This window comes from Diadema antillarum, unplaced genomic scaffold (genome assembly GCF_040938485.1).
Source record: "Diadema antillarum isolate AM-2024a unplaced genomic scaffold, OU_Dant_1.0 scf00000095, whole genome shotgun sequence".
Taxonomy (NCBI): domain Eukaryota; kingdom Metazoa; phylum Echinodermata; class Echinoidea; order Diadematoida; family Diadematidae; genus Diadema; species Diadema antillarum.
The window spans coordinates 1,402,085-1,423,144 of record NW_027270984.1 but is presented as its reverse complement, the minus strand read 5'-3'; the positions used below and the strand labels follow the sequence as shown (position 1 = coordinate 1,423,144).

Genomic DNA, 21,060 nt, shown 5'->3' with positions numbered 1-21,060 from the left:
CTGTTGTTGTTTTTTTTAAAGCTTCATTCAATGGTGTCCGCCTTAAACCATTGACAGTTTCTCTAGATAGGATTTGAGCAAGGTCTAGTGACTGATGCTTTCTTATCCTTTTTCTCCTCCTCCCACTTTTCTCTCTCCCTCCCTCTCTCTCTCTCTCTCCACTCTTTAGAGGAGTTGAAGTGCGCAGAATAAGAGAGGTTGCTCTTAATGAAAGAAAACAAGGGCAAAGTGAAAAAAAAATCTCAGTTCAATCTTCTTACACATGAAGCTGACAAAAGAATTTTGCTCTCCCCCTCCGGGTCTCATGGGATGACGAGACAATCGGATGTGTTGCCTAGCAACCGGAGGAGCGAAGTACCCCTCGATGAAACAAAAGCAATAATGACAAAAAGGTATTGTGAATATTGCACATTATTTTTCTTTGGAAATGATATAGGTGGATGCGCATAGAATATCCATGTGCCATACATTATCATTATGTTAATCGTGTTCTTTGTCATTGTGCATCAGAGAAGTTTAGATGCTTTTTACAAAAGATCTAATGTCATTATTTGAATACCTTTTAAACGTTTCTATGTTATACTAACATTCATTTTTTTGTTTGAACATGAATGCCATAAATTGTCACGTCGGACAAGCCTGTGCATTATGACATTTTTTAGAACGACATTAAGTGCCTAAACAATCGAAGAAAAAAATTATAGTAATTTGCACCAAAATGTGCACGTTAGCTAATCAGGATTTAGTACAGTGTAAGAATCGTAATGTGCACCAGAGGGCGCTATTCAATTTTGCTCCAAAACGCGTCACGAAGTTGTATGGGGCGGTTCTTGCAGATTTCTGAGCTATTGGGACATGTGGGAGTTGACAAACTACTCAGTATTCCGATCAGCTGGCGCTAATCTATAACAGTTGTGATAGAAATCAATCAATCACAAATCTCTTGAAAGCTGCAATCAATCGCAACCTGTGATTGACTGATTGCAGTTCTCCGTCTTAATTTCAATCATAACTTTTTTATAAGATGGATTTGCATTCAATCGTAAAGTTGCGATTGATTTGAATCAATCACAAGTCTTTATAAGACGGGGCCCAGGACTAATGTTTCACAATAGTCTCCATGGTGCAATCGTCTATAACTAAACGAACGAGAACATCGGGTGACTTTTATTCTATTCTATTTCATTTCGTTTATTTCATTTCCAACAATGCAAAACATTTTCATACACAAAATAACACAATATCAATACATAGTAACAAAGAAAAATACGTGAAGTTAAATACTACGCATCACAAAAGCCAATGAAAATTGAATTAAAATTATAATTGCAGGAAATGGAGGAGACATGCTGAAAAGCTAGGCTTGTAGTTTGCAGTCTCCTCGTGGACAATAAGACTAAATAACATCAAGGAAGCAAGTTGCTAGATATAATATAAGAGGTGCACGACACATACAGACTTATACAAACAAACAAACAAACAGACGGACAAACAAACGCAAGTAACCTCTCTTGTTAAATAGACAGATAGAGAGAAAAAAAGAACACAGTGAAGGAAAAAAAGGAAATTATTTTGAAAGAAGAAACAGAAAGAGACATGAGGACAGGAAAAGACAGGAAAAAGGCGAGAAGGGAGAAGAGATGAAGGGTCTATACCAGCACACGCGAGGCACAAGATGCGATGGATCACCGAGGTAAATGTATGAAAGGAATAGATAAAAGAAAAAAATGAGTATGACGAATAAGAAAGAAAGCTCAAAATTAAGACTAACTAAAACGTAACTCATTCCGCTGTATAGGAATTTATGAACAACTTCTTCAGTTTGAATATGAATGTGTTTAAACTTAGAACTTGTTTCATACTATTATCGAGAGAATTCCAAAATTTGGGGCCAGTAAAAGAAAATATAGATTTAGCAAACATAGTCCTAGTTAATGGCAAATGAAATGAGTTAGATTGCCGGGTAGGATAAAGATGAACAGACCTATTTTAGTAAGCATGGACTCAAACACAAATGGGAGAGAATCATTGGTAAGTTTGTACATGAATTGTCCTAGATGTAGAAAATACAAATCCTTCACCTTTAAGATTTTGTTTTCATGAAATAACACATCAGCGTGACTTCTCCACGATTCATTGCAAATAATACGAAGAGCTTTTTTTCTGTAACAAAAGTAGTCTTTCCAAATGCGAAGAATATGTGTTTCCCCGGGCGAGTATACCGTAATTTAAATAAGGTAAAATCAGAGATGATTATAACATTAAAAGAACGTTCTTGAGTACATGAAATTTAACTTTATTTATAACACCAATATTTCTTGAAATAATACATTCTTGAAATATTTCTTGGAATATTTCTTGAAATATTGCAAGTATACACACAGTCGATATGCTCACTTTTCATATTATTAAATCATTATATCCTTATCTTTTATTGAAAAAGGCGATAAGTAAGGATTTCTGTTTCTGTTTTTTTCCTATTTCTTTGTTTATAATTATTAATCTTCTTCTTCTTCATCTTTACTTCTCTTTTTTTCCACTAAAACTCTTTATTGTATTTTCCTCTACTATAGCCTTTCTATTATATTCTGCTACTACTATAGGTCCGCTACTGCTGCTGCTACTATACTACTACTTCTAACACTACTACTACTACTACTACTACTACTACTACTACTACTACTATCAGGCCCTACTACTCAGTATTATACCTATTTTCCCCATTCCATGTTATATTTCCTTCTTAGTCACCATAAATCATCTTCATTTTTTTTCTTCTTCTCCCGTGTATCCTCCTCCTCCTTTTCAATATTCCCGTCCTCTTTATGTCGTAAATCGTTATTTCAATATGAACGATAGAAATGTAGTTCGTTTCATTTTATTTATTTCATTATCAGTGCAATTGCAAATAAACATTGAGTACGCATTATTCACGGAATCAACACAAAATTGAAATCACTGAAAATACTATTATTGAAATGCAACAAATGTTATGTCTGGTTAAGATTGTCATTATCATTATTGTTCTTATCATTATCGTTATTGATATATTTATATCATCATTATAACGTTTGAACTCTAATCATGGAATTTAATGCCTTTGATTTCAAATCATAACTACAAAATACAGTAATCATAATAACATATCTTAAAGAAGAATGCAACATAATTTTATGTAGAGCTGATCTGATGTGGATTATAGAACGCGGGCATCAGTTAAATTTCAGGAAAACTTGATGAAAGAAAGTCAAGTGCTCTTCCATTATGCTAAAGGAGAAAAACAAGTTCAATTTTCTTTATAACTTGTCAGTTTCACCATTGTCCTGCCGTGACGTCACGAATTGCTGTAGTCTTCTAATCCAGCTATAGCGGCACCGAAACTGTGAAAATAGCGTGTAAAATGCTATCGGTATTGGCCTCATAGACCTCTTTGTACAATCACGTTCACTGCATGCGAGCCAAAGGAATGTAGTTTTAAGTGCAAACATCTTGTAATTTTATTTCAAAAGATGCACGTGTGTGAGGATATAAACAGTACTCGAGTGTATCATGTACTATTTCAAGCTTCTAGTCAAATTATGCATTCCTCATTGACAGAAATTGCACTATACGTGTATTTGTGGGCTGCGCCGTCAGGAATAAAAAATGAAGAAGTTGGGGGGGGGGGGGAGAGAGAAGGGGGAAGGGAGGGGAAGGCTCCGTCACCTCGAAATCCATGATTTTAATAGCCTTGAATTATCGATAGAGAAATGGAGGTTGTCGAACGATGCTATTTAATTACAGTTAAACCTGCCTTAGCGGCCAACTGCCGTATGCGGCCACTGAAAAATCCCCCAAGAGAAAAGCCATGTTATAGTTCCTGTGTATAGCGGCCACCAATTTTGCCTCCCGTTATGGAACGCCATTAAGGAAACAATACAAAATTCATTTCACTCCAGCCAATATTCATTTCACTTTTAACAAATACATTTCACTCTCAAACATTGATTTTACTTTTTATAAAAATACATTTCACTTTTCACAATAATACATTTCACTTTAAATTAAAATTCATTTCACTTTTCACAAAAATACATTTCACTTTTGCATTAAACTTCATCTCACTTTTCACAAAAATACATTTCACTTTTGAATTAAAATTCATTTCACTTTTCACAAAAATACATTTCACTTTTACATAAAGATTCATTTCACTTTTCATAAAATACATTTCACTTTTAGATACAAATTCATTTCACTCTTCACAAAAATACATTTCACTTTGGCGTACCATATCACTCAGACGAAACCATTTCACTGCGCTAAAACCATTTCACTCTGATAAAACCATTTCACTCTGATAAAAAAAAATACGTTCCTCTTTTTTCCCGGCCAAAAGGTGGCGCCAGTCTGAGAGGAGTCACAGTGCCATGGCACTTTGTTAGCACTGAGCTGAGGTGAGTAGCCGGCCAGCTGGCCGGCTGGCTATGCATGCAGTACCTAGATTTACTGAGTAGCCAGTCAGTCGGCAAGCCCGAAAAAACCCGTCTAGAATATCCAAGTCCTCGCACGCGAGTTGACCCCGCAAGTCATAGAGAGCGCGATTGGAGAATCGTTTTGAAATGCTCATATCTTGGTCACTGAATTACGTTTTCACATGATTTTTCTTTTATTTGATAGATAAAGGTTAAAACTTGGATGCTATCTTGTTGATTTTTCCAAGAACGACATGAAAGATTATCAACTTCGTGGCTAACTAATTGCAGATGTTCCGGAAATAATGGATACAGATATTCTTCTAAAATTCTCCTAAAAATCTTCTTTTTCATCGTGGGGCACCAACAAAAGTTACATCATGTAAAAGGAAATTTATTCAGCTTTAAGATGATACCTAAAAGTGTAATGAGATGATTTGTAGATGGGTCAGCAGCCAGCTGATATCATAGGGATGTCATTCCTTTTTTTCTCGGCACGAAATCGCGAAGTACTGTACTGTCCCACATATAGAAATTGACGTGTGTCCTCGATGCCTTTGTACGTGTATGAGCGACCCCAGCGTAAATACACGTGGTCAGTTTCGAGCGTCTAGCTGTGATATACTGTACTTATATCTGTCATTAGACATTACATACTAATAGTCTACAGCCTCTTGCTGGGCCTCTCTCTCTCTCTCTCTCTCACTCCCTCTTTTTTTTTTTGATTATATGTCTTGTTCTTGTTATTCATAATACAATGTATGTTTGTTTTGTTTGCTTTGTCCACCCTTCTGATTTCGTCAACAGGAAGTGTCTGATTCTCAGTTTCATTCTGCCATCAATTATTCACATCACTCTCTCTCAATTCAAAGCATCCTAAGCATCCACTCAAATACATTATAACCACTACTTATACCGTTCACTCCGCTAAAGTGAACACAGTTACATTATATCGAAATTCCGCTTACATTATCCACTTTTTTTTTTACATGCTTGATTATAACAACATTTTGATATAACAAAAGAAAGCTGTTGATCCCAAGGACTTCACTACATTACTTCACTCTATTACTATAGGCCTACCTAACTAGGCAGAGAAATTTACATACATTATTGCACGTGCCATTCTCATCAATTAATAAAATACCTTTTTTTTCATTAATAACAACAGAGAAAGGAGCACAATCCACAAGTTTTTTTTCTTTATAAATGTATATACATCTCCATATATATATATATATATATATATATATATATATTTATTTATTTATTACATGTAAGTGTTGAAAGAACTACATTGCAGTTAAGTTTCAAGGTATCCACCAATCTTCATGACAATGTATCACACACATAACAAAAAAAAAATACCTAAAGTAAGAGCTGCATAAGCAGTCTACAGTTTTATCTACTTTTTAGCAGTATAGTCAAATGCAGTTTTAGATCATTTTATTTTTTTTATTTATAACTCTCATTTATTTATTCATCCATTTATTAATTATTTTTAATTTATTTTTTTGGTGGTGGTATTGGACTCAGTCTCCAGCCAAGTGGCATGAAAGAGACCTACGAAAGGTACAACTGTCAGCGGTCTTGTGAGTACATGTAGGAACGCGAGTAGGATCAGTCTGTCTTGACTACAACAGTGATGTACAGTGAACATTTCAAAAAAAAATTCTTCTGCTGAAGCTCAGTAATAAGACAAGAGCAAATGAATGTACCAGGTAGTTTGAACAATTGCAGAGCTACATTGTATTGAGCAGATCTGTACAAATAATTTGCCGGCAAATTCTGACACTGGCAATAAACAAACTATACTGATACCGATGTTGCACAAACATGAAACAGTTGTGAATATTGCTTGAATGTTTTGTAAGTGAATAAAATCAAGCAAGAATACCACAAATGTTTTGAGGCAATACTCTGTAAATTACATGACATCTACACTTTTGGCAAGGTTTCACTCAAATGATACATGTACAGAGATAACTTCATTAATAGTTCAAACTGCATGAATGTTTGAGGGTGTACAAATGCCCTTGAGTACTCTGAAGGTAGGTACACATACGTGTATCTACTATAGTATTCACATCGCCAAGGTTTCACACACATGAATAGAGGGTGACAGTAAACTGGCAGCTGCAAGAGCAATTTGAGGGTGTACATGTATACATATGAAGTGTACTTACTGGAAACAAAATGAAACATGTACAAAATATATAAACTTCATCGACAGTCCAAACAGCAGAGAATGTTTTGAAGGTGTACATATGCCCTTAAATACTTTGAAGGCAAGTACAATGTATCTATTGGTCACACTGCCAATGTTTCAAAGACATGAACTGGCAGCTGCATCAACAATTCAGAAGTGTACATACTACATATGAAGCAGGGGCGGATCCAGGAATTCCGTAAAGAGGGGACGCGTTTACAAAATTAAAGGGGGGCGCATGCACCCGTCCCCCCATTTTTTTCTTTTAATTTCTTTTGTTTAAACAAAAAATAAAGGGGGGCGTGCGCCAGTTGCGGTCCTAACTGGATCCGCCACTGTATAAAGTACACTTTATACTGGAAACTAAGATAAAAAATTTAAAGTAACTTTAAAACATCAATATTACTGGAAATCGAAGCAGACAGATTAGACTTGGCCTTATAGCATCTTGCAAAACATCTATGTGAAGAAATCTTTCATTCCCAACTTTAGCATTGACTGTATATAATCTTATCTGAAATGTCAAAAGGCAAACTAATCATCCCAACATCTCTGTCAACTGAATACACATGTATCAGTACATGTACACAAGCAGTATCATACACATTTAAAATATCTGTGTGTCACTCTCTTCATGGTTATGACTGAGTGAATGATACAAATGTGTATTCGAACCCCTTACCAGTAACAACACTCGACAACCCTGGGGTAGACTACAGGCCAACATGAAACCTCCCAGGTGTTATAAAAATCTGCTCATCTTACCTTTCACAAGGTCCACAATTTTTCTTTATAGGTATCTAATAAGAGCATGCCCGTTCAATGCGAACATGTTCAAAATTTTGGTTGATTTGGGGGAAGTACTAATGTAATGTATCATCTATCTAACTGTTGTGTCAAAATCTTCATCTTCCTTATCCCTTCTTGACCGTTCAATTCCTCTTGGTGACATACCTTGTGTATCTTCCTGATCGAACAGAATTCTTACATCTTTGAAACCTCTTCTGAAATGGGTCACAACCAAAATATTAGCAATAAAACATGCATACATGTACTAACTAAACCTCTTATAGTGCTTCAGTGATGATGTACAAATTAAATTCATACCTTCAGCAACAAGACATGCCCCCTGTCGAGTAATGGCTGTACGTCCAGATACTACTTCATACTGTACAATGTACTTGCTTCCATAACATTTATCAAGAATATCATGAAGGATAATATTTAGTTTAATCAGGGCTCATAATTCTGCCATCTGTACAGACTCCAAAGTAATTTATATGCACATAATTTAACATATACTATCTTGCATAGTTCCACACATTGATGTATCTGTAATGGTCGAACTTCACATTTACTACAACAACCGCGCTTTTCAAAGAATATACATGTACATCCTCTTTACTAAAAATGTTACCGTAAAGATGAATGAAGTTGATATACAGTAACATACTGTACTATGTTACAATTGTATATCAACTTCATTCTTTCTATTGTATCATATCACATATTTAGCACCTTTCTGAGGTAGGTTATCATGATCACATACTGCTCTAGGTTTTTCAATGAAATGAAAAAGTTGACAGGTGTACTAACAGAGCTACCAAGTCTCACGCATTCTGCGTGAGACTCAAGCATTTAGGGTCCGTCTCACGATCTCACGCATGGCACCCATTTTTCTCACGCTTTGGGAGCATAGCTTAAAGGAGTAGAGTGAGAGTTGCAATTGAAGGCATATTTCCCTTTTGTCTTTCAAAATACGTAAAAAATAGTCACTTAAAAAAGTATGCACCAGCTTGCACCATGAAGAGCTAAAAATTTGAAAAGCTCCCTACCGTGGGAGGGCGGACATCCCCCTCCCACACCCTCCCCTCGCTCACACACATGCGGGCGCGCCGAGACGCTGAGGCATGAAAATCTCACTCATAAAAAAATTTTGAACTTGGCATCTATGTACTAATCAGTTGTTTCTATTCTTGTGAGGAAGTCACTCAGCGCTTGCAAAGCAGCAGTGCTCTCCTTGATAAAAATCTGTCAGAGATTGAATGGTACGTGTGCATCCAAGAAAACAAAATACACTATAGAACTGACAGTGTAGATCTTCTCGTTTATGTCATGCAGATTTTCCTGGAGGCCACAGAGAAGAGAATCACCTTAAATATGCATGTTCCATCGATGTGATGTCAGGTACTGGGGATACCTACATATACAATGTGACACAAATAGAGAAAGGATTAGAAAATGCATAACAACTTTTCCAGATATTACTCCAAATTAATCATAGATGATATTATAAACCATTATTCACAATAACATGTCCGAAAACATTATGTTGGAGTAAACCCCAATTCAAGCAGAGAGAAACTACAGACATGTACTGTACTATGGTAAACATATGAAGAGTCTGTTCGCAAAAACCGATAAGTCCATTTTTGAAGATTTTCAAGTACAGTCTCTGTCATAAAGTACAAAATAACACCTTTTAAATGAGATATTGGTCACTACATATAAAAGGGCATTTTTGAAGTTATGGTCAAAAGAAGCAAAAATTTTCTTAGTATTCTCTTTATTTTTCCTGACCTTTAATCGCAAATATCTCCATTTGGCAAATATGGACTTATCGGTTTTTGCGAACAAACTCTTCATATTATTCTGAGAATAATTGCATTCATTCAGACATCCTCGTAAACTTGATTGTTACAAATTGTAGATGCGGAAGACTAATAATACATCTCTATATTTACTGACAACTTGTATACCAACTTGAAAAATTCAAATAGCCTGGTACTCTATTCGTGTTAACATTGCAGCCGGGTCAACTCTTAAACATGTCATGAAAATTATGTTTACATCAAATACTAGAATCGCTCTTGTGCCTTCTTTCTCCATGCGAAAGAAAAAACTAATAATAATAATAATATTGAATCTATACTGTTCTTGTTTGTATTAAGTGATGAGTAAATCATATAATAATTAACTACTAAAGTAAGAGATGAAGACTAAGACCCTGTTTATTCTTCTTCTTCTTCTTCTATCTTCAAAGGGCTATAAAAATGCAGCCTATCACGAAGGATATTATAGACAGCATACACATTGTACACTGTACAATTTTTGTGAATAAGTTGTAAATTCAAATTTACAAATTGCCATCGCCACATACAATTGTAGGCCTACCGCCACCGGCCTACACTGACTCACTGTACACAACACACGATATCACGAAGTTCCAATTGAGCGAATGAACAACGCTAATTTCAATATATGGGACTGACCCTGCACCTCCGCAGAGATCGTTAACAACGGTGCATTTATGGTCCGAAAAAGTCCCCTTCCGCACTAGATGCAATCACGTGACCTTCCGGAGGACTAGAATACATTATTTGGCCTCTAAAAATGCGATCTTCAGGCCTAATTTTTAACAAGTTATGCTTCTAGGGCACCGTCGATCTTGGTATCTGCGTAAAGCACAAAGTATTGCCGACCTGATGAACAAAAAGTCACATCAATCCCCTTTTTAGATGGGTCAGCAGCCAGCTATAAACACGGGAATGTTTTGAAAGAGGAAAAATACTATGTCAACTTCGAGATACTATTTAAACGGCAAAAAATACTCATTTTGAACCGGAAAAAATAGCATGTCGATCACAAGAAGTCAGACATCAAACTTACCCCACAACATCGCTGTTGAAAAGCGTTGTAAAACACACGTTATTCAGCAAGTCAGGCGTAGATTCAATTATTCTCGATGTAGTATGCATGTAACGGCACGAGCGTGCATATCCACATGTGAGTGAGGCCGAGGCGAGGACCGTCGACTGCTAGCTCGCCTCGCGTCGCTTCCGCGCCAGCGTAGCGCGCTAAATCTAGGTACTGCATAGCCAGCCGGCCAGCTGGCCGGCCACTCACCTCAGCTCAGTGCTAACAAAGTGCCATGGCACTGTGACTCCTCTCAGACTGGCGCCACCTTTTGGCCGGAAAAAAAGAGGAACGTATTTTTTTTTTTTATCGGAGTGAAATGGTTTTATCAGAGTGAAATGGTTTTAGCGCAGTGAAATGGTTTCGTCTGAGTGATATGGTACGCCAAAGTGAAATGTATTTTTGTGAAGAGTGAAATGAATTTGTATTTAAAAGTGAAATGTATTTTTGTGAAAAGTGAAATGAATCTTTATGTAAAAGTGAAATGTATTTTTATGTAAAAGTGAAATGAATCTTTATGTAAAAGTGAAATGTATTTTTGTAAAAAGTGAAATGAATTTTAATTCAAAAGTGAAATGTATTTTTGTGAAAAGTGAGATGAAGCTTAATTCAAAAGTGAAATGTATTTTTGTGAAAAGTGAAATGAATTTTAATTTAAAGTGAAATGTATTATTGTGAAAAGTGAAATGTATTTTTATAAAAAGTAAAATCAATGTTTGTGAGTGAAATGTATTTGTTAAAAGTGAAATGAATATTGGCTGGAGTGAAATGAATTTTGTATTGTTTCCTTAATGGCGTTCCATAATATAAAAAGTGAAATGAATTTTAATTCAAAAGTGAAATGTATTTTTGTGAAAAGTGAGATGAAGCTTAATTCAAAAGTGAAATGTATTTTTGTGAAAAGTGAAATGAATTTTAATTTAAAGTGAAATGTATTATTGTGAAAAGTGAAATCTATTTTTATAAAAAGTAAAATCAATGTTTGTGAGTGAAATGTATTTGTTAAAAGTGAAATGAATATTGGCTGGAGTGAAATGAATTTTGTATTGTTTCCTTAATGGCGTTCCATATCCCGTGGTAGACTTTAACCTGTCTATTAGACCCATACGGAGCCGCAGTCGAACCGATAATATTCAGCACGTTTTTCCGCAAAATACATACAAGAATGTAATGCACACAAAATGTCCGATAACTTGTCTATAGCGGTCATCTGTCTATAACGGCCACTCTTCGTCTCCCTTGGGTGGCCGCTATAGTCAGGTTTGACTGTAGTGTCATTCTGACCCGCAGCAAGACAGACCATTTTGAGCAACAGCTGTCCTGCCCTGTCACCTTTCAAAGGTCACCTTCTGCAGACAGGACGGTGGTCAATAGAAAACACGCGCACACGATGGTAAACATTACGCGCCCTTCATTCAACGGTACCGTACTGCGGTGCGGTAAGGTGCTAGCTGTGCAGGCAGACACCCATTCATTCCCATGCACGCCGTACGAACGTTCGCTCTGCACTGAATTACAAAGAGCACAGCTAGCTAGCTAGGCAGAGCAGCACAGGAGCACTTATACTTTGGCGCTGTACTGACAATACTCAGTAGTTTGAGTAAACCGTAAAACTCTAACCGTTACTCGTATTAACTACTAGTATATTAAAGGTGGGTCAGTTAAGATTGAAGATACTCAGTAAACTTGCTCATACTTAGTGAAAAGAGTGGGAGAAACGTACCACTAGTAAATGTAGACTGAACTAAATTTACTAACACTTCTTATAAACAAACTGTTAGCTACGTTTTGGGGTTTTTTTTTTTTTCTGTAACGTTACGTAAACTCTCTGCCACTCTGGCCTCTGCTCTTCAAATTCAGCTGACACAGCCATACTGCCTTGAGTATTCGCCTTCAAGATTGTTTTCTATTTCTTCAGTGTTCACATCATCTGTTGTGAAAATGCTGCGATCGACTACAGCGAAGGTGACGATGACTGCTGGCGTGGTTGCCGCTGGAGCGCTGGCGGTTGCATTCTTCATGTCGAGGAGGAAATCAAAAAGGACGAAGATCATTGACATGGTAAGTGCCGGCGTCGTACACATTCGTAGATCGTACATCATAGTAAACAACGTACAAGCTCAAGCGTACTAACCCCACATATTGTACTTTGTGTACGTACACTTGGTGTTGGCTATTAAGTCAAAGGTCGTATGTGCTGGTCGAAGCAGCTTCGACTATTATCCATTCCCAGGGACGCGAGGAGATTCCTGCGATAGACTACCCCGGTGACAATACTGTCAACTGACATAGGGACCTAGATCTAATTGGCAGTGCGAAATAATACTCCACGCAACCATAATTTCCCAGTTTGTAGTATTGCAATTGGTGCTGGAGTACATGATGTAGGTAGTGTATAGACCCTCTTTCTACCAGTGCAAAGAAGGACATAGAAAACATTCTAATCTAATATTTTAAAAAGACTTTAGTCTATAGACAGGATTAGACTTCTGTGGTATGAGTAGTGCCGCATGGTGATTTGTACTTCAATTTAGATCCCACTTGTCTGACAGTAATGGTAGGATTCTAACATGTCTTCTCAGCTTGCCTTTAATTTAGAAGTTAAAATTTAGTGTTCTAGACTATAAGTCTAACTATTTCTAGATGATCTAGCAGCTAAAAGTAAAACATAATCACTGGATCTTACATTATGTCATTAGATTTGTAAAGGACGAAGGATGGAGCGGAGAATTTCGTTTAAATGTTGACTGAGATTGTTTCACAGGTGCAGGTCCAGCCATTATCACATCCCTACATCCCATATACACGATATACCCAGGCCAAGGTGACTGTTCGATCAACAAGCTAACATGCATTTGGGTCATACAGCACAGCCACAGGGGCTAGTATCAATACTATAGATCTTGGTTCTTAATTTTCAAATTCAATCATGAAAGTAAATTCAACTCATTTGGGCTGAAGGTGTACTGTAAATTGTCTGATAGTGAAACTAAAGAATCTATTATGTTCCTATCACCATTTTTCAAAGCCATCCATGAAAGCTATTCTTTTCTTCTCCTTCTTCTTGTTTTCCTCCCTTTTTCTTTCTTCTCCTGGGAAATATTTGGTGAAAGACGTGATAATCAATGCTTGTAGAAGTCATAGGAACCTACCAAAATTGAAGTAAAGCAAAATATCATGACAGCAAAGCCGAAAAAGTGACTCTATTATGAGCATTTTTGTGTGTGTGTGTGTGTGTGTGTGTGTGTGTGTGTGTGTGTGATTGATGTGGCTGAAAGTTTGATAAAACATCCTGCTGGAAAATCTTGCTCTTGAATCTAAATAGCTGCAAATCAGAAACCGTCCAATTTTAGCAAAGTCATTGCCTTTTTAGGAATGCAAAAGGTGGGCATTTGTCAAACAAAAGCACTTATAGGTTATACTTGTACATGTAAAGTTTTTACTCTTTCATATAGAATTGTAGCTTCAATACATGTATCATACTCGGTGGCCTTGTTTGGGTTGATGACGAGTACTGGAAATATAAAGCTTTCATAAAGATACATGTACACTGCAATCATAGTTTGTATCCTTTCCATTGTATTGCATCCCTGGAGAAGTTGTCTCGTCTGCAATTATCCTCTAACTACACTGTATACACGGCCCTGTCGCTGTACAGCAGTCTGATCCTCTTGACCCAGTGCTCCACTTCATAGGAAGTTGCTAAAATTGCAACTCTTGCTGCAGAGGCAAGTGTTGATTCATTGATATGAAAAGAGCCCTGCTTCCTGATTGGCTGTCGCTACAAGTTTATACAAGAAGTTGCTCTTTTGGGGAGAATTGTTCTTAGAACTATTCACACTATTAATGAAATGAGACCCAAGAGTGTCTGGAAGAGATGGTATAGCTGTATAGAGCTATTGCTTGGGCAAAAGTCATTAATGGCAGGGATCCATGTTGAGAGAAGAGAGGTGAAGACGCTGCCTAACGTAGATAAGGTCATATACAATTGTAACTAGAGAAGCACTCTGAGAGCGCAGACCTCCGCCAAGCATGCAAATCATTTTTACCTCTGATCTTGTTCTTCCATTGAGATATCAGTGATTTCCACACGTGTACTTATAGCATTGTGTGCTGAAAGTCGCCCAATTTCCCAATATACAAGCCTTTGTTACGTCATAAACCTTCAGCTGCACGGCGCGCCTCGCCCTAGCAGAAACTAGAGCACGCACTTTATTGCGCGCATGCAAACCTCAAATACGCGCAGCCTGAACTCCCAAGTTCATTGACCCTACCTGCCAAAATATCAAAATCCTTCATAAATTCCCCCCAAATTCTCGGATCACCACCAAAAGTTAATCGTTAGTTACTTGTGTCATTCTCAACCTTTCCTGCAAGTTGCATCCAAATCTGTTAACTACTTTTTGAGTTATTTTGCACACGGACAAACTAACTAACGAATTAACTAACGAACAAACCAACGGTAACGAAAACATAACCTCCTCCCTTGGCGGAGGTAATTACTGTCATTACAGTGCCTCTTGAACACTGGTTAGTTTAGGAGTTGAGGAAGTGCAGTGCTGTGGTAGCCGAACAAGCAAATGCACTCACAGCCACTTGTATATGTTCACGCACCTGTCTAGGGGTAGATAAACTTCTTTTGTCTACTCTCCTCTATTCCCTATCACTTCAGGAAGGTACAATTGAAGGGGTCACATTGCTGCTTACAGGGGTTTTGTGATGTGAAAGGAGCCCTCAACCTTTCATGAACTGCAGACAAGGTGGAGGGCTTAAGCTCGTCTTTGTGTGTGCAGGTCGTTGGCCCTCCTTTGACCGGTCTTTGAAGGTGTCATTGCTTTTATGATGGTACAGTGGCCATTGTCAATGACTGGGTTCAGTTTACTGAAACGGGCTCACTTCCAATCTATAGGTCAGTGGCCCAAAGTAGAACAGCTGTAAGTGGACTTCAGTGAAGTGGACTGTACATGATTGCTCCAGCATACAGTTATAGGTTACAAGTTCCACAGGATGTTCTTAGACCAACACTTTGATCTGCATGCAAACTTCTGACTTTAGTACAAGGCCATTGTTTCAAAAGGCCAGCATACTTCTCACTTCAACCATCAATTGTGTTTTCAAACTAGACAGGAAAATATGTCAAGTTTCTTGGGTCAGCTTTTAACAGCCTCATTGTACAATTGTAAATCACACCTCGATACCTTGTCTATTATCAAATTCAAATGATTTTGTAGTAACACACAAAAACAAGAATTTAAAACTGACAATTATCCCCTTCAAACCAGATTGGTTTTGTATTTCTTGTAATTCAGATTAAAGGATATATGCCTATCTATTTGGATGGGGATTTAGAAATCTTACTCTTATGTTGTAAGACTAAGAGAACTGTCTATCACATTTATACAATAATAGGCACAGCTGTAAATGCAGTACTAGAAGCAGATATGTTGTAATCTATCAGGGAACTCAGGATCTGAATAGCTCAGACAGTGTAGTGTGGCATTGATTCTCTTGAGCCAAAACACACCCCTATCACATTGCAGTGACCAGGTCATTTCAGGGGAGATACTGTAAGTCATACTCTATAGTAGAAGGTATGGATAAATCTCTAGTGTAGGCACTGCCTATATCCACACACAATTTTTGATCCCAATGTGTTTTGCTTTGCTCATTTCTTGGACTCATTTTAAGTGTAAAAATGCACAAATTTGATACAGTTGGCAGAAAAATTGCTCTATTGTTTTGACAGTTTGTTGTATTTAACCTTTTCCAACATCACCAAATGGAGTGTCTTCATCAAAACCAAGACAAAAAAAAAAAAATGTCGTGAAACCTGCAACTCTAGATGTATAACAGTTACACAAGGTTACAGACACAAAATAATCTTCTTTGGGTATTACAGTGTGTGTCGTGTTCAAGATTCCGTTCAACTACATGTACATGTACATATCCATACACCACATTGTCCACACAGCTGTAAACCCTTGCATCAAAATTAGCAAAGAGAGGTTCAGTTATGGCATTAATTTGTAGTTTAAATTTACTCGCAAACTGTAGAGTTAATAATAGAAGAGCTGGCATGGAGACAATGACAGCCTCTTGTATTTTTGTGCTCATACAATGGGACGATATGCAGCATACTGGTACAACTGAACACTATATGGCTGACTTACAGGAGGACCTCAATTATTCGACCACGTCGGGAGCGGCGGATGTCCAAATAATCTAGTTTTGACTGGATAAGAGAGATATGCTCAAATATAGCACTTTCTAGCATATCATGCTAGGGTATACATGTTATTACCAGTTCATAATACAGTGATTGATTATCTTGTTTGTTTTGTGATAAAATTCGACCTCCTATATTTTTACACAAAGTAAAGAAGAATTAATGTAGGCTTGCTATGTTATTATGTTCAAAGCTTAATATTCGCAGTATCATGCAAAGTAAACAAAAAATTAAGCAGTGTGCTGTGGAATTCCCACCAAATTTCATCAGTTTGGTTGCTGGCATCAGCCCACATTGGCATCTTGTGCAATCTGGGACCAAACCCCCTTCTGTCAGTGGCAATGGGAAATGGGAAATTATACCATGAATAGTGATATTACATCTGTATGTGATGCCTTTCAGATAAAACTTCACCAGTCACACAGGTGGCTACAGTTCCATTTCATTAGCGCCTCCCATGAAATCGATTTGTGTTAACTTGCTACATCCTATTCTGAGGTACAGCAATGCAGTGTGTGCAGTGCAAGATGCATTATTTTTTAGTGTGACTTCATGAAATTGTGTTACTAATACACTGTACATTGTACCTCTAGAGTAAAGATGAACAGCTTATTAAATGATCTTGTGTTGTGCCAAACAAAGGATATTCAATTCTGGGTCTTGTGCTGATGATATCCATTGTGTGGGAACTGACCATTTCATCTTTTCTAGTTTGAGATGAAATCTGTGGATTATCCGTACTTTTTGTTACATTTTCTCATCTGACGGTGAAATTTTCATCTTGATTACATGTATGTGAGACCAACTGTTTGACTTGAAACAGAAGACATTGCAGGGCAGCATGCGAGTTATGCTCCGTCTACGGGAATGTGCATTCTGATGTCTTTTGATACTACTTTAGCAATACATTGTACATACATGTAATTGGGAGATGATGTTACTGCCAGAATCCTAGTAAATGAAGAAAACTAGTAGAAATATTGTTGTAAAATAATGGCACATATACACTGTACATGTACATTATGTAACTTCTTTTTGACCACATGAGTGATAATCAAGGTATTATGAATCAATACAAGTCAACATGCACTAGCATTGCATACAAGCTGCAGTTCCTGAATAATGCAAGGCATTTGCATGATATTTTTGTGCCCATTACAACATTATATCTCTAATTCAGATACAAAAATCCATTTTATACTGCAACTTATCTTTCCTCTGCCATGCCAGTAGAGTGTCATGCAAATATTTTGGTATGCAAACTACATCCTATACTGGTCTAACATTATGCAGTCATCATTGTCCATGTACACAGCCAGTAATTTTACTACTCAGCACAATGGAAGCAGCAGACCATATTGATCCAAAGTATATATTATATGTCAGTTTTTGAGAGAAAAAGAATACCAAAATCATAGATAATTCACAATTATAGTGCTGTAGTTTGTGGTGTTTGTAAACTATCAAGTCTTTAATGGGCAAGATATCAGGAAAAAGGGCCAAAGATTTAGTCTATTAGTTTAAAAGGTGGACTGCTAGGCACATACTAGCTAGAGTGCTTGTTTGTGGCAGTACTCAGTTGGGTACATTGTACAAGCCTCACTGCTGAGGCAACGTACAGATTGTACACTGTAGATAATATTAAGGCTGGTATCTGTACATACAATCATCACATGTCATAGGTCAGATACAATGTGACAGCAGTACAACACAATGGGCATAACAATATGGGTCTTCTTCCAAAAAAGCGAATTTGAACCAAACCGAGTTCAGTGTGTTGTTTCACTTCCTGAATAATTTTTGCACCCCCCCCCCCCCCCCACCTCTAGGGCATTGGCTGGGAAAAGAAGTGAAGAGGTCTTGAATGGTGCCAGATATATTTTTGTACACTGCAACATTCAGTTGTTTGCACTGTATTTGTACAGAGTATGAATTACAGCTTTTTAAATAGCCTTCATCATTTTAACCTGGAGCAAGCAGAAATTTACACACACTATGATTAGCCTGAGTGCAAACATTAGTTTGTAAATCCTAGTTGTATATCAAGTTTTTATACATATCCAGGGTGGTCCACAACTTTCAATTTTAGCATGTTGCAAGCTCAGAATCTGAGAATATTGCAGAAATTGAATATGCGCGGAGCGCACACGATGAGTACGTAGTACGCAATATTTTGCTGCTTATCTCTCTTTGTGCTGCTTACATTCAATGTTCTCCCTCATGTTTTGCACACAAATATCTAAAGTACCGGTACCTGGTAGTTTGATGTTTCTTATGTTATGCACATGTTTTGCACATTTTTGAATACTTTTACTTTGAGCTTGTTGCAAATTCTTAAGGATGTTGCATAGCATGTTGCTGGCTTTTTAGGATGTTGCACAAGAATTTTAGCATGTTGCAGCGACATGCTAAAACCCCTCGTGGACCACCCTGCATATCTATGAATTACGTTTCCTTTTTTTTTTTCACTCCTTGTAAGGCTGCCTTTTGACACCTTTAGGTCATTTGAAGTTAATTTTGGACTTGAAATGTATACTTCCGAAACAGGTGCACATATCAATCTGTTCATGTTTTTGTATATAATATTTTCAATGTTTACTTCTCTTCAAATTAATCTTCACAATGCCAACAAGTCACAGATGCGAGCTTTTAGAACTTCATCCAGAAAGACATGCTGTATGAAGTTGTGAGATATTTCCAAATTTTGGATAATTTATGAACTATGCTTTGTAAATTTCTCGACTTTGACCTCATTTCTTATTAATCTTTTTTTTTCCCCCACCAAAGATGCAAGTGTTCCAGAAGAAACACGTTCATATACGAGACCCAGAAAAGGTAGAGGAGAAAGTCACACAGCTCATCAGGGACGGAAGAAACAAATTACAGGTAAACAGAGTCCAACTTTCAAACGAGGAGATACGTATTTCTTCATCGTGACTATCATGGTTTTGATATTGGCTAACATTGTGGTGTCCCCATCTCCCTCCTGTTTTGATATTGGCTAACATTGCAGTGTCTCCATCTTTCTCCTGTTTACCTTTTTCTTATTGTTGGAAAAATTCCAGGATCCTTGGGGAAAAGGACAGATTTGTACTGTATGTCCTTTATCTCCTTCACTTTCTCTTCCTTCCGCGCCTAGAGCACTCTGCAGAGTGGATTTGGCGCTGTATAAATCATATCAATTATTTATTTATTATATTTCACGCAGACACAGAAGCACATGTACAATCAGTGTAGAGCAGGTTCATCCACCAAGCTCCTTTGGAAAAAAAATAAATGTTGCCAACCACTCTGATAAAATCAGAAAATCGTTTCCAGTCATCACAACCTTATAAAGTACAATGTTACTGTAACATTTGTTTCCTCAAAAGAAAAAAAGAATAATAAAAAGCCACAATTATGTTTGCTGACGCTACCTTTACCAACTACACTGTACTTCTATCCCTGCCCTTTTTAAAGCATTCTTGTTGAGCTTCTTTGATAAAATCAATGGTAATGGGATATGAAAAACTTATATCCTCTGTTTGTATTTCATATGATAAAGAAGGAAAGTTAGTAATGATTTGACTGTTATGATGCATGACACACACAATTACTGTATCTCTTTGATTGCTCTTGGGAACCTCCCTGTTTGTGATTTTGTGGGACTGTTAGTCTCCAGGACCTGTGACTGAGCCTCCTGTCATTAGATTTGAAAAGACAATGGGATTTTGATAACGAGGTGCACATGTTTCCTGTCTTTGTGTTTGTGTGCAATGCTTGCCCTGATTGCAATGATTAAATACTAGAAAACAAAGAAAGAGACGTCACTTGTCATTAAATCGATTGTTTTCCCCCCAATCTTCCAACAGGTTGTATCCGACTTTGACAGGACGATAACACGGTTCATGCATAATGGCAGGAAAATACCAACGTGCCACGGTAAGAATTAGCTCCTGTAGGAACCAGAGTACATACACTGTTTTAGCCTAGCTTCCAGGCTGTTGGTTAATGTGTATCTATTTCTCTCACCCTAACTGACATGTGATAACTCCCTTGATTGTCCATGTTTCAATTGACTAATCAGTCCATGGAAGGACTTGTCTGTGCCTGGGACTGATGTATGCTAACTGAACAGGCATAAAAGTGAAGAAAAGCATCTCAGTGCCTTGAAGCTAAGCTAACTCTTCCTGCACAACAATGATAGTTTTGTTTGATTGTTAGAATACTCAAAGATAACAGCAAATTTTTTTTCTGGTTGTAGTTTCTCTCACTCTCTCCCTCTCTCTCTTTGATATTACATTATCTATTCATCTCTACCCCTCTTTGTCACTTCTTCCTTCCTTCTCTTCCTCTTTCTCCTTTTTTCTCAGCCATATATTTTACTTTCTAACCTAGTTACATATGGTCATAGTCCTCTGTGTGCCCTGTGAGACAATCACATTGTCTTTCTCTCTCCCATGTTGTTCTTTTGTTCTTTTTGAAATAATTGAGAG

General features: G+C 37.2%; 1 protein-coding gene across 1 annotated transcript in view; it reads left to right on the top strand.

Moving 5' to 3' along the window:
- Window positions 1-11,953: 11,953 nt before the first annotated feature.
- LOC139718469 (cytosolic 5'-nucleotidase 3-like) overlaps window positions 11,954-21,060 on the top strand; it is a 28,009-nt gene continuing 18,902 nt past the window's right edge. The window contains exons 1-4 of the mRNA XM_071629941.1: window positions 11,954-12,011; window positions 12,278-12,420; window positions 19,373-19,471; window positions 20,437-20,506. Coding sequence (XP_071486042.1) covers window positions 12,301-12,420; window positions 19,373-19,471; window positions 20,437-20,506 — 289 coding nt within the window. The 5' untranslated portion in view covers window positions 11,954-12,011; window positions 12,278-12,300. The remainder of the gene's footprint in view (window positions 12,012-12,277; window positions 12,421-19,372; window positions 19,472-20,436; window positions 20,507-21,060) is intronic.